The sequence below is a fragment of the Berghia stephanieae genome, chromosome 4, assembly GCF_034508935.2.
Source record: "Berghia stephanieae isolate SIO BIC M18660-M18661 chromosome 4, UCSD_Bste_1.3, whole genome shotgun sequence".
Taxonomy (NCBI): Eukaryota; Metazoa; Mollusca; class Gastropoda; order Nudibranchia; family Aeolidiidae; genus Berghia; species Berghia stephanieae.
This window is the reverse complement of record NC_088363.1, coordinates 38,415,125-38,428,557: the sequence shown is the minus strand read 5'-3', so window position 1 is coordinate 38,428,557 and position 13,433 is coordinate 38,415,125. Positions and strand designations below refer to the sequence as shown.

Here is a 13,433-nt window from a genome sequence, read left to right as displayed (position 1 = left end):
GCTCGAGACTTTTTTGAGTCTCGAGACTCAAAAAAGCATCGAGACGCAAAAAAGTCTCGAGCTTCGCTGGAATCATCGCCGACTAGAGAGGGATGAACAATGCAGATAGTACACATTGTTAGTAACGCGTGCGTCGCTCGCGCAGTATAGTCTCGAGACTCGGGACTCGGGACTCAATACGAGAAGCGTCGATGACCAAGATTCTCGAGACGAGAAAAGCATCGAGAACTAAGTGGAGGTCGGGAAATTCTCAGTCGTCGATGACCTGACTTCTCAAAACCTAAAGCATCGGTGACCTTTTGGTGATCCGGATGCCCTCCCCTAGTACACACTTCACCATTGACTTACGTCGATGCACTTCACTGACACACACAAGGAATAACTCGCGAAATTTGACGTAAGAAAAAAGAGTTGCTCACCTTGATTGAAATGAAAATCTACTGATGTCCAAGAGATACAGACAACACCAAAAGGTTCATTATAGAAGCTATCTATATTTTGTTCAACGCAGGTGTTCAAGACACTCGGATACCAGATAAATAAATTATAATTTAATGTCATACTTTATTAATTCATTTTAATTCGGTTATCTGTTGCAATGATGTTTGTTTTATGTTCTCGCTGACAAGGTACCCACCGAAAGTGGGCGTTGACTTGTAATTGTGTCTCACTCACTCACGACTCCTTTTTTTTTTTTTTCTGTGATGCATTCAATCATTGTATTGAGTGTGTGCGTTTGTCTTCTCATACTGTGAAGATGATAAACGTTCTTTCCATGTTATGTTATAGGAAAATGATATAGAATGGAGTTAATGCATTGGCTATATATGTCAACAAAGAATGGAATTATTATGCATGCTCTAGACGTCTATATGGAAAATTTTAAATGCCATTTATAATTTAAATCGGATATCTTTAGACTATTCTAACCATTGGGAACTAACCATTGAAATTTTCCTAACAACTTTTTTCTCTGCCTCTCGGCGGCTCGTTTTGACACAAGAATCAAACGATGTTAAGTGTTGTCAGTGGCTGGATGGGTGACAGTAATCATGGAAAAGTCTGATCCGGACATTGTGTTCTTGGGTAGGCATACTTTACCACACTCTACTCAGGTGTGAATACCTGGCTAGAGGCAGGGATATTGTAAAAGTGTTAGTACAAAAAGGACGTCTATCAGGCAACTGTTATTTACAAAATTGATATGGTTCCATATTGCCTGCTGGGGGAATAAATGACACATTGTGAAGCGCATTGAGAATGGTAAATCTGTGGAAATGCGCTAACTTTTAGTTCAGATAAAAGAATTTTTGAAGGTGTGGATAGGGAATGTGGTTGTTTTATTTTAATCTAGCCATGAACAATAATGGTTATTTACTGGACTTTTGATATGGTGCAAGGCTATTTTAATATGTTTACCTCCTGGACAAAACGTTTTTGTAAACAAGTGACTGGTCTACCCGAGCCACTACAAATGACTAATGTTACATGAATCGGACTAATTGTTTTATTTACTTTTTAACGATCAGGGTTGGAAATGCCTCTTCTTGGATCAGCAGAGTTTGGTGTTAGGACTTTCTACGCTGCAAGTCACCCAAATGACAAATGTGGATCCAATGGTTTGCCCCTTACGCCCAATTCAGCCAAGATTCTTGGCAGATTTCAGTTTCTGACCACTTTGAACCACCCAAATATTTGCCAGTACATTGACATCAACAAAACAAAACATGGTAATGTATCTTGGAATATTTGTTGATTTTTAATAATCAATTTTCTAGTTTCAGTCTCTCTCTCTCTCTCTCTCTCTCTCTCTCTCTCTCTCTCTCTCTCCTCTCTCTCTCTCTCTCTCTTTCTCTCTGTTCTCTCTCTCTCTCTCTCTCTCTCTCTCTTCTCTCTCTCTCTCTCTCTCTCTCTCTCTCTCTCTTTCTTTCTCGCTGTCTCTCTCTCTCCACTCTCCTCTCTCTCTCTCTCTCTCTCTCTCTCTCTCTCTCTCTCTCTCTCTCTCTCTCTCTCAGTCTCTCTTATTAAATCTCTCTTATTCTTCTTTTTGTTTTTCTTTTCGTTCATCTTCTTGTTCTTCTGTGATAGCATTGTATGAGACTATGAAAGAGCTATGAAAAACTCTAAGGACATAACATAAAATCCCATTATTGTCACAAGAATTTACTAATCAAAAGTCACCATGCCTTCAGCTCACCGACATAGCATCTGAACATCTATCCCAAATATCCATAATTTTCTCATATACTTCAACACATTTCATTTTCACTGCTTCACAAGAGATATCATAATGACAATGTTAAACACTTGTCTAATTGCATTTTGGTAGATACATTAATAAATTAAAGCCTGAAAGACAAATTTATTTGATCGTTTAGATTGTTAAAGATTCGGTAAAAGCAAATGAGGATGTCAACATGGTGCTGGCATGGCTGTATCCACCTGACCCCCTAGCAACCTCAACTATCAGAGAAAGGAAAAGGGAGTGGGGAAGAGGGGGGGGGGGGGGGGGAGAGACAACACTTCTTTTGCAAATGTATGTTGAACGCTAATTTGACTTTGATTCTTGTAACTTCCACAGAATGTATGCTCATTATTTCTGAACATTATGGAACTACTCTAAAAAGTAAATTGGAGGAGGCTAATGACCTGTCGTGAGTAGATACAAAACTTTATCACTCTGTGGTTTTAGTTGTTCTTCAGAGCTGTAACATCCTTATAGCTGGGGTTTATCCTCGTTTTTTTTGTAGCCTTAAATATTCAGTCACAATTGCTCGGGTCTATCCCAAACAGCACCCAATCAGCTGGGCAGATGGCGAGTGGGGTTGGAGAAGGGGGGAGAGAGAAAAATCCTTGCACCTGAGATCAGTATTGGTTGCTTTACATATGGGTTGTGATTTTACTGTTGAGCTGTTGATCTTCTTCTTCTTCGTCTTCTTCTTCTTCTTCTTCTTCTTCTTCTTCTTCTTCTTCTTCTTCTTCTTCTTCTTCTTCTTCTTCGTCTTCGTCTTCTTCTTCTTCTTCTTCTTCTTCTTCTTCTTCTTCTTCTTCTTCTTCTTCTTCTTCTTCTTCTGCTCTGTTTTACTCTCCCACTAAATATGAGTGATAGCATCTTGCAGTGAATTCTATTCTAGGTCTTAGGGGTGGGAGCTCACCTTTTGTCGACCTTTTGAAAGTGATCGCTCAATGTCGTAAGTTATTGATAGATCTATGTAGTCTATAAGCTTATTTTGATGTTGAAATGAATGTTTTTGACCTCAGCAATTTCACATCCACCCGATCAATTATTAACCTCTTGAACTTAATAATGGTATGTCATTTATTTTTTCTATTGCTTCTTTCTTATATTTATTTCACAGCTTTTAATTTTATATCATTTTGTCTATACTTGGGACCCTGAAATTTCATGTCATTCATAAACAACATTCGTACACAATTAGCAAATTCATTAATTTTTAAAGCATTAATACATATGTGAATGTCAGACTTACTCATAAACATGGACTGGAGTTACTTACTTACTGTGTATTGTGCCTGTTGACATATAGGGCATCAAGTATACTAGAGGTGGAAACATCAAATGCTGCTGTTTCTTCTGCTTAATTCTTTCATCTATTTGTTTTGAGATGGATTATGAAATTAACCTAATATTATTGTGAAACAAATAATATATTACAATTTACAAACACCATAATGATGGTTGATAAAATCAAGTGTTATAGTAAAGGATAACTTTAACCTTCATTTCACAGGGAGTCTGATGTTGTCCGCATTGCATATCAAATCCTGGAGGGTCTATACTATCTTCACACTAATGGCGTTGTCCATAGAAATATCAGTCTTGATAACATACTCATCACAAAGGAAGTAAGTAATCTAGTTCATCAAAATGATAAATAGAATTATTTTATATAATTTATATTTTATATATTGGGGAGGGGGCAGGGGGGGGGGGGGGGGGGGGGGGGGGAAGTGGCCATGTGGTTACCTCATTGCACTGTTACCCTGAAGGTCTCGTGTTCGAGCCCTGCTTCAGGTCCTTTAGTATTTGTTTTTTTCCTTGAGCAAGATTATTAACGCCCATTTTGGTCACTTTGGACAACATGGGTGATTCCTGTTGACATTAGAAGTCTTGTTTGATGGAATTATCTATTCCTTCATGGAATGCCGTTGCAGTAGGGCGTAATATAAATATATAACCAATGACATTTTGACAGTATGAAAAAATAATTAATCTCTTGCAGGACTTATATCTTAAATCTTCCTCGAGTTCAGTGTCCTGACATTTAAAAAATAATGTCATATGTATGACTGAATATATATATATATATATAATATATATATATATATATATATATATATAATATTATATATATATATATATATTATTTTGATATTTACCACAATGTTGGAGTCAGTCTACATCGATGTTTCAGGCCTTTTCAGCCATCATCAGGACTGTGTGTTACATGAGTTTGGTTTGTTGTGTGTTGTTGCTTGTTGAAGTGTTGAAGACCATATATATCTTATTATTATTTATTTTATTTTGTTTTTGAATGCAGGGCCAAATAAAACTGTCAGAGTATGGGTTGTACTACATGACAGGCCGTGGAGCGGATGTGTCCTTTCCTATTGGGTATGTCCAGAAAAATAATGTATATCACCTTGATGTTTTATACATTAGACTTAATATTGCCATTCTCAACCCTACCTTTGTTCAACCTGCAGACTAATCCAGTCAATCTAAATGTGATGGAAATGGTTTTTGAATTGAGATTATCCAGGGAATTTTTTTTTTAGTTTGGGAACATTTCTATAATTAATATGTATTTGATGTGTTTTATTTATTTCCTATTTTTATTGAGTTTGTTGTTATTGCTATTGTTGCTTCTGCTATTATTGTTTGTCTAATTCGTCATTTTCACATTATTTTTATGAACTATAATATCCATGATTTTTAAAAAAAATTGTATTCATTTTATACCATTAGTTTATAGGTTATGAGTTCCCTTTTTATAATTTTTTGAATGTTAGAAATATGACTTTAACAAATTTTTACTGGGATTTTGTAATGAACGTTCAATTCGAAATATGGTTGGTTTCACATTAGAAATATTTTTCACTACATAATTCGACTTTGGCAAAAAGTCAGCAACACTTTGTAAAGTTTGTCTTCCCAATTTGACTGTTTTTCTATTTTTTTTAAAACCTATTTATTTATTTATTTATTTATTTATAAATTTCTTTATTTTTATTATGATGGTGATTTACTGCACGACTAGATATTTTCATCTCATTGTCGCCACCTCTCCCTCTCCCTTCCTCTCTCTCTCTCTCTCTCTCTCTCTCTCTCTCTCTCTCTCTCTCTCTCTCTCTCCTCTCTCTCTCTCTCTCTCTCTCTCTCTCTCCCTTCTCTCTCTCTCTCTCTCTCTCTCTCTCTCTCTCTCTCTCTCTCTCTCTCTCTCTCTCTCTCTCTCTCTCTCTTTTCCCTTGCACGCACACACATACATACACACACACACACACACTTTTTTTACCTATAATATTTTAACTATTTCGACAATTACTTGAAAAATTCCAAAAGCTGAAACGTTGTTTGTTTTGTATTGTTCCCTTAGATATGAGTCACATTTACTCACTTTATCTTACTCTCCATCTTATTGGCTCTTTTAGGCACCTCTAGTTTTTAAATATTTTCATCAGTTGATATAAAATTGTCACAATCACATTTTGATGTCATCTGTCCAGCCTGCCAGAGTATCTCTCCCCCGAGACGGTGTGTGGAGGGCCAGTCAAGGTTGTAGACGACACCGGAGACACGCTCCAGCCTCAATCTGGCTCCAAGACAGATCTTTGGTCTTTTGCTGTAGTTGTCCTGGAGCTCATTCTGGTGAGGATGAACAAAAGCGCTTTTTAACAAAGTTTACACTGTTTTAGTTGCTGTTATGTGCAATTTTAAATGAGACAATTTTTTTTTTTTTTGTAGATTTATTAAGTAGACCTGATTTTCTTTCTATTCACCCTCACCCTGCCCCCCTTCCATTTGTAGAAAACATTGATGCTGAAAGAGAAATTTTTATCCTCAAAATTCGAACTTAAAATGTTTATTTCTAACCTGGATATAGGCAGCATTGTAAGGTGCAAGAGTGCTTGTTCATAAAGGACGATGAACGATTTGTAGAATTGTAGACAGGAGCTTCGATTTCATGTGAAATAAATGAAGCATTATGAAAAGTGTTGAATCCCTAAAAATATGCTACATAAATGTTCAGAAATATTAAAAGTGTAAATTATTATTATTATTATTAACATTATTATTATTATTATTATTATTATTATTATTATTATTTATTATTATTATTATTTATTATTATTATTATTATTATTATTATTATTATTATTTATTATTATTATTATCATATTATTATGATGATGATGATGATGATGATGATGATGATGATAATTATTATTATTATTATTATTATTATTGTTGTTTCATTTTTAAGAATTAAATCCATTCTGCAACACCGCAGAACACATTTTTTAAATGTAGGAGTATCTCCATTTATTCCAATATGCCCTGCTGTCAAAGATCAATCCTAAACAAATACGTATGTTTCGTTCACAGAAAAGGAGGTTGTGGGGAAAGTTGAGTACAGCTCTAGTATTGAAACGTATCATTGACATGGTGAAATCTGGTATGTTGAAGAATGTTTTATTTTAATGTGAAATTATAATGGTTTTAATGTGAAATTAGAATGGATTTAATGTGAAATTAGAATGGTTTTAATGTGAAATTAGAATGGATTTAATGTGAAATTTGAATGGTTTTAGTGTGAAATTAGAATGGATTTAATATGAAATTAGAATGGATTTAATGTGAAATTATTTTGGATAAGTTGAAGTCCACGTTGCCAATAAAACAATTTAAATTATTCAAAATTATTCAATTGAATCAAGCTTAGTAATTAAAGAGTGAATGGGTCATGTGATCTAAATAGAAGATCGGTGACATATGAAAATGAACATATCCTTCTTCAACTTATATTGAGTAATTCTGTATCCGTACAACTGTATATGTTAACATACCAAAGGCTGACTCACTGGTATAAGGTGAAAGTTGGACAATTACAGAAGACATAAGAAAGAAACTGGAGGCATGAGAGATGTGATTTTTAAGAAGGATATTAAGAATCTCATGGACAGATGAAGAAGTATTAGAGCAAGCTGAAACTAAAAGATTACTAATTCATACATCATTCATCAGAAAAAGACAATTGCAATTTTTAGAGCACCTAAATCGACACAAATGTATCGAACATCTTGCTCTCACAGAAAAGATAGAAGGTAAAAAGAGTAAAGGTAGACCAAGAAAAACATATTTGAATAGTTTGAACAGCTGGGTGACAAGAAGAGAAGAGTAGTAATATTAGTTTTTTGAGGTCATGTCTGGCATAGACTTGGTACTTGAAGAAGAATAGGAATAATGATAACTTGGTTCTTGAGTGCCTCTCTTTTGAAAATTAGTTTTTGGTTAATTCCTCTCATAGATCACAGTCTACACATAATTAAATAGACAAACATAGTTCTTAATCTCTTTTTGAGTGTTTTAGATCTGATATTGGTTCAGTGAACTGATATAAGTGGTCACCATTGATATTTCTTTATTAGCTGGCTTTCATCTCGTCTTAGTAATCCTGAAAGTCGCAGTGATAATTTTTACTCATTTATTATTATGTAACATATCAGTCAATATGTCATAGAATATTGAAGATTATAACCTTAGGAGTTGAAATTAATCAAAGCATATGATATTCCTATTCATTTAGATTTTATCTGCAGTTTGAAGTGAAGATATTTTTTTTCTACGATTCTCCTTTGCCCTAATGTGTTACAATGCTTCCAATCATTCCAATCATTCTTTTTTTTATAAATGTCTGTTATTCCATGTGTGCCTAAAAAGAAAATGAGCTTTTATATAGCGCAATATCCATTAAACGTGCTCAAAGCGCTTTACAAAGGATCCCTGACTAACAGCAACACGTAACATGTAGAATGGGACATGACGCCTGTTAGGCGATATTACAATTTTTTCCGGACAGAGACAATGCTGTCAACAGCGAGGTACTCATTTTACACCTGTGTATGGTGAGAGAATGTGAGTAAAGAGCCTTTTCCAAGGACTCAACTACATGCCGAGTGAGGCTCGAACCCAGGACCTTCTGATCCAAAAGCGAGTGTCATACCACTAGACCACATAGCCTACATCTATCACAACCACTCTATCGCCAAGACTTTTTTTTTTCTCAATTCCATTTCCTGCATGGCTCGAACCCCAGACCTTCTGGTTTACAGTGTAATGCCTTGACGATTTGGCCACTTCGCTCCCCTTTCTCTTCTAATCTTCATCTTTAATTATAATGTATTCGTTGTAAATTGAAGTTTGATTTAAAAAGACAGGTCCTAGTTATTGTCTGTAAGTTCTTGAAAAATAAGACTCGGAGGACCTATAATTTTATATCCTTTCAAAGCGTTATTTTCAACAATCCTTGGGAGCCCTTTCGGCTTCTGAACCTTCACCAAGACTCTATCACTGGATCCTTCTCTCGGTTTTTAGCAGCCCCAAGGCCCCCATTATTTTTCCTTAATTTTGAATTTGGGCGTTGGAAGCTCTGGATGTTGATAGAGAAATATGAAGACACTTGACATGTCTGTGTAAACCTCTCCTCTCATTCCCAAAACAGATTTGTCTCCTTTGGACTTTTTGGCTCAAGATCCAACTGTAGCCAGTAAGCTAAAGGTGGGAGCCGATCTTAGTTTATTCTTGTTATGGAATCCTTGTTTTAAATCTGAATTATCTAATACTCGACTGCTGATTTATAAATGTCAGTAAATGGCAAATTATTGTTGCAGGCTAAACTGTGCTTAAAAATGTTTTTTTGGGAGGATACCATTTTGATTTCATTTTCTTCTATCCTTTTTTTAGATATTATATGTCATTTAAAATAAAATTCCTATTATTCATCCTCACGGGGAAGTTTGTTTTTGGTGTATATCTGGGCAGCCTGGCTCAGCAGTATGGTCTTTGCTTCATACCCAAAAGGTACCGAATTCGACTACCCGCCTCGTTGAGTGGCCTTGAGCAAGACACCTAGCCCTAGCTTACTTTGCGGTGCTGCACCGCGGCTGATGCCTGGTTTAATCCAGTCTTTCCTTGGAATAGACCCTAGAGACAAATTTCCCCTAGGGGTTGAATAAAGGGAATTTTATTTAATTTATTTATTTATTTGTTTGTTTATTTATTTATTTGTTTATTTATTAATTTATTTATTTAGTAGCTAAAAATGTAACTATTATCTTATCTTATCTGAAATGTAAAGAGACTCAATCACAAGCAGATGTTATCATTCTCTTTTATTTAACCTCATTCTGTTTTAGAGTGTATCAACAGATTTGACAGACATGCTTTGGGCATGTTTAACAGTGGAATCATCTAAAAGGTAAAAATGTTTATTTTTTTTTTTCATTCTTTGCATTACTTTTTTTATTAGCCAAATAAGTACTTTATCTTTTTCAATCACAAGACGTGTATGATGATTTAGTTTTTTTGTTTTTTTTTGTTTGTTTTCTTGTTTAACCAAGACATTTTCTGTGTTTAATTCCAGAATAAGTTTAGAACAATTGAGGCAACACCCAGTTTTCCAGGAACAGAGAATGAAGGCGGTAAGTTTATTTTAAAAATGATATTTAAAAGTGAATGTAGCTTATTTGTTGTAATCTTAAGGCCTTAAACTCATTACAAAACAATATATATATTTATTTAACTTACTGTTTAGTATGTTGTTCATTTGTATTTTATGCATTTTCAAAATGTATGAAAGTGAAAAAAAAATGATGATGAATAATACACTTCCTGTCTCAGATGTTGCCCTCGCTTTTAACTGTGGTGACAATGTTATTTACAAACGTCAACATGTGTAAATGGCACTGTTTATATGCCGAGCAAGTTTCGAAAGTGAACAAAGAATCAGAGAGCCTGTGCTTGAGCTTCTTTGTAATGTAATATCTATTGAATATACTCAAGGCATTTTACAAGGGGTCACAAACTAGAAGCAACACCTTACATGAAAGACTAGGCAATTTTTTTTTTGGGTCAGATACAATGCCATTTCCAGTCAAGTACTCATTTTATTCCTAACTTCAGTGAAAGAATGTATGTAAAGATCCTTTTACAAGGACTTAACTTTGCGCTGCCCAGAGCATGGTTCCAAGATTCAAACCTACAACCTACTGTTCTGAAGGCGAGTGTCATACCACAAGACTGTAAAGCTGCCTAACTATAAAATAATATTTTTTAACAATTAAATGGATTAGATAAGAGAATATATTATATTTATATTTTCAGTTTGACATCATTCGCCACGAATTTCTATATTGTATGAATAAATTCATGTAGATCAATGTTTCTGATATTCCACAGGTACCTCACAAGAAGGAAAATGTTTTGTTTACATCAGATATGCATGACAAAGATCTGGAGTTACCACTGTATCAAGACACTATTAAGAATGGTTGGTTTAGTTTATTACATCAATCTCTATATCAATTGGTCCATATCTCAGTATCTTTTTGTTATTTTTTTTTTCATTTGTATTTGATGCTAAAGCACCACAGTATAAACGTATATAGAATAATGTCAATTGTTTGTACTGTTTCCATCCAAATCCTTTCCTTTTTCAACTTTTCATTTGTATTTTTACGATCCCAGGCTTCAGGTAGATCCTAACACTCCCTTTAAAAGAAAATTGATACTATCTTTATTTTGAGCTTTTTAAAAAAAATTTTTTTATATATAGTGCAATATCCACTAAATGTGCTCAAAGCGCTTTACAAGGGGTCCCTGGTCAACAGCAACATTTAACATTTAGGACGGGACATGCCGCCTGTTAGGCGATATTACAATTTTTCGGACAAAGACAACGCTGTTAACGGCCAGGTACTAATTTTACACCTGAGTATGGTGAGAGAATGTGAGTAAAAGTCTTTTCCAAGGACTCAACTATGCACCGGGCGAGGCTCGAACCCAGGACCTTCCGATCCGAAAGCGAGTGTCATACCACAAGATCACATAGCCGCACTATTGCGGCTATGTGGTCTAGTGGTATGATACATGCCTTCAGATCAGAAGGTCCAGGGTTCGAGTCCCTCTCTGAGTGGTGCATAGTTGAGTCCTTGGAAAAGGCTCTTTACTCACATTCTCTCCCCGTAGGCAGGTGTAAACTGAGTACTTGACTTGACCGTAACAACGTTTTTTATCTCGGAAAAAATTACATTATCACCTAACAGGTGTCAGGTCTTGTACTGTTGGATAGGGATACCTTGTAAAGTATTTTGAGCATGTTTAGTGAATATGGCACTATTTAAATGCACTAATATTAATAATTATAATATTAGTGATCATGATTGTTATGAATCCAGTAAAAATTATAATGAAGTTGTGACGTACATAGACATATTCATCTATTCAGTTGAGCAATGTGTACCCTATGTGTGTTTTTCATTCATCTTTATTTACTCTGAGGGCGAAGTGGCCGAGTGGTTAAGGCATTTTACAGCGACCTGCTTCAGGCTCTTTCTTTTTTTTCCTTGGGCAAGATTATTAACCCATTAATTTGCTCACTTGGACAACACGGGTGATTCCTGTTGACATACGACATCTTGTTTGACAAATTATCTATATTCCTTCGTATAGGCGACAATATCTTATGGTGTCATGGCGGAAGGGTATAATTTTTTTTGTTTTTAAAAAATTTACTCTGCATTCTAGAATTCAGTGATGACCATCTGTCTCAGCGTTCCATGCAGGAAGTTTTCTACCTATGGCGCCTGGCAGGGGGTGACATAGACAGTGCCCTCCGCAAGGCTGGCATGACTAAGACCAGACCCCCTATACATCTTCTGCCATGGTTAGTTCTTTATTATGTTGATCCTATGTTATAGGTTTTGAAGATATTAAAGAGTGGTAAAAGAATTCTAATATCAAAATCACACATACCCTTGCAATGACAATTAATTAGTCTATGAAATCCTTACACCTGGAGTCAGTTTATAATCTTCCCTACAAAAAAATAAGAATAATAAATGTAAATAACATAAAATCAGATTTTAACACTATGCTACAGTTTTATACTTCACTCCCTTATTATTTCATTGTGATTTTGATTATCATCTTCTTCATCATCAGTATCATCATCATCATCATCATCATCATTACATTTAGTATTATTATTAAGGCGATTGGGCGGTTGAGAGTAACAGTGTGACAACAGCTACAAGCCATACTTAATCTACCTTTGCTCTGCACCAGCGCTGTTATCATCAATTCACTAATTCTTTTATTCCTCCTCCCCCCACCTCTCTCTCTCTCTCTCTCTCTCTCTCTCTCTCTCTCTTTCTCTCTCTCTCTCTCTCTCTCTCTCTCTCTCTCTCTCTCTCTCTCTCTCTCTCTCTCTCTCTCTCTCTCTCTCTCTCTCTCTCTCTCTCTCTCTCTCTCTCTCTCTATCTATCTCTTCATTTTTGACCCAATCTCCATTCCAGCTTTGGTATTGTAGAAGGAGAGTTGTTTGGCCAGGACCGAGACTTTGCTGAATTATTAGACAACACAGTCATCACGTTGTCGCAGGATCAACTGAGATATGTAAGGCTTGGTCGCAATATTTCTAAAATGACAGAGCATTTATTTATTTGCTTTCACCTTGTTCAGTAATTTATGTTCTAAATGATCATTATCGTGTGGCTATGTGGTCTAATGGTATGACACTCGCCTTTGGATTGGAGGGTTTGGGTTTGAGCCTTGCTCGACGTTTAATTGAGTCCTTGGAAAAGGCTGTTTACTCACATTTTCTCATGATACTCAGGTGTAAAATGAGAACCTGGCCGTTAACAGTGTTGTCTCTGTTGGAATAAATTGTAATATTGCCTAAAAGGCACCATATCTCGTTCTACGTATTAAGTGTTGCTGTAGGGCAGGGACCCCCTATAAAGCGCTTTTGAGCACTTTTAGTGGATATTGCGCTATATAAAAGCTCAATTCTTAAATTATTTTTAAAAAAATTGATTTCATCTTGTTCAGATGTTTATGTTGTGAATGAGTAGCTAACTTTCAAAACGTTCTCAGTCATATCCTGATAGAAAATGACTTAACAATCTAGAGCTATCTTTTGGACTCCATAGAATCACCAGAGAACATTTGGGAGTTTCAAAACACTCAGGGTTTTGTTTTATTTTATGAGGCAAGCAAGTCACGTATTTTCCTCTTTAAGTCAATAAATAAATGACAAAAAATTGCGGTTTTCTTTGAATATTGAAAATGGAACCTAGATCATTCTGGTCGGCTATGTGGTCTAATGGTATGACACTCGTCTTCGGATCGG

The 13,433-nt window shown here is 35.4% G+C and overlaps 1 protein-coding gene across 3 annotated transcripts in view; it reads left to right on the top strand.

The window, feature by feature from the left end:
• The first annotated feature begins 328 nt into the window (after window positions 1–328).
• The window catches only part of LOC144970524 (TBC domain-containing protein kinase-like protein), a 35,205-nt gene continuing 22,100 nt past the window's right edge, over window positions 329–13,433 (top strand). For 2 of the 3 annotated variants that reach the window (XM_078910258.1, XM_078910257.1), the window contains exons 1-13: window positions 380–473; window positions 1,530–1,730; window positions 2,582–2,654; window positions 3,753–3,867; window positions 4,563–4,636; window positions 5,749–5,890; window positions 6,629–6,698; window positions 8,745–8,800; window positions 9,439–9,500; window positions 9,666–9,723; window positions 10,481–10,571; window positions 11,828–11,966; window positions 12,598–12,697. In XM_078910258.1, coding sequence (XP_078766384.1) covers window positions 1,538–1,730; window positions 2,582–2,654; window positions 3,753–3,867; window positions 4,563–4,636; window positions 5,749–5,890; window positions 6,629–6,698; window positions 8,745–8,800; window positions 9,439–9,500; window positions 9,666–9,723; window positions 10,481–10,571; window positions 11,828–11,966; window positions 12,598–12,697 — 1,173 coding nt within the window. In that variant the 5' untranslated portion in view covers window positions 380–473; window positions 1,530–1,537. Of the gene's footprint in view, window positions 474–1,529; window positions 1,731–2,581; window positions 2,655–3,752; window positions 3,868–4,562; window positions 4,637–5,748; window positions 5,891–6,628; window positions 6,699–8,744; window positions 8,801–9,438; window positions 9,501–9,665; window positions 9,724–10,480; window positions 10,572–11,827; window positions 11,967–12,597; window positions 12,698–13,433 lie in introns of all 3 variants that reach the window. The other variant, XM_078910256.1, reaches the window with a different exon arrangement.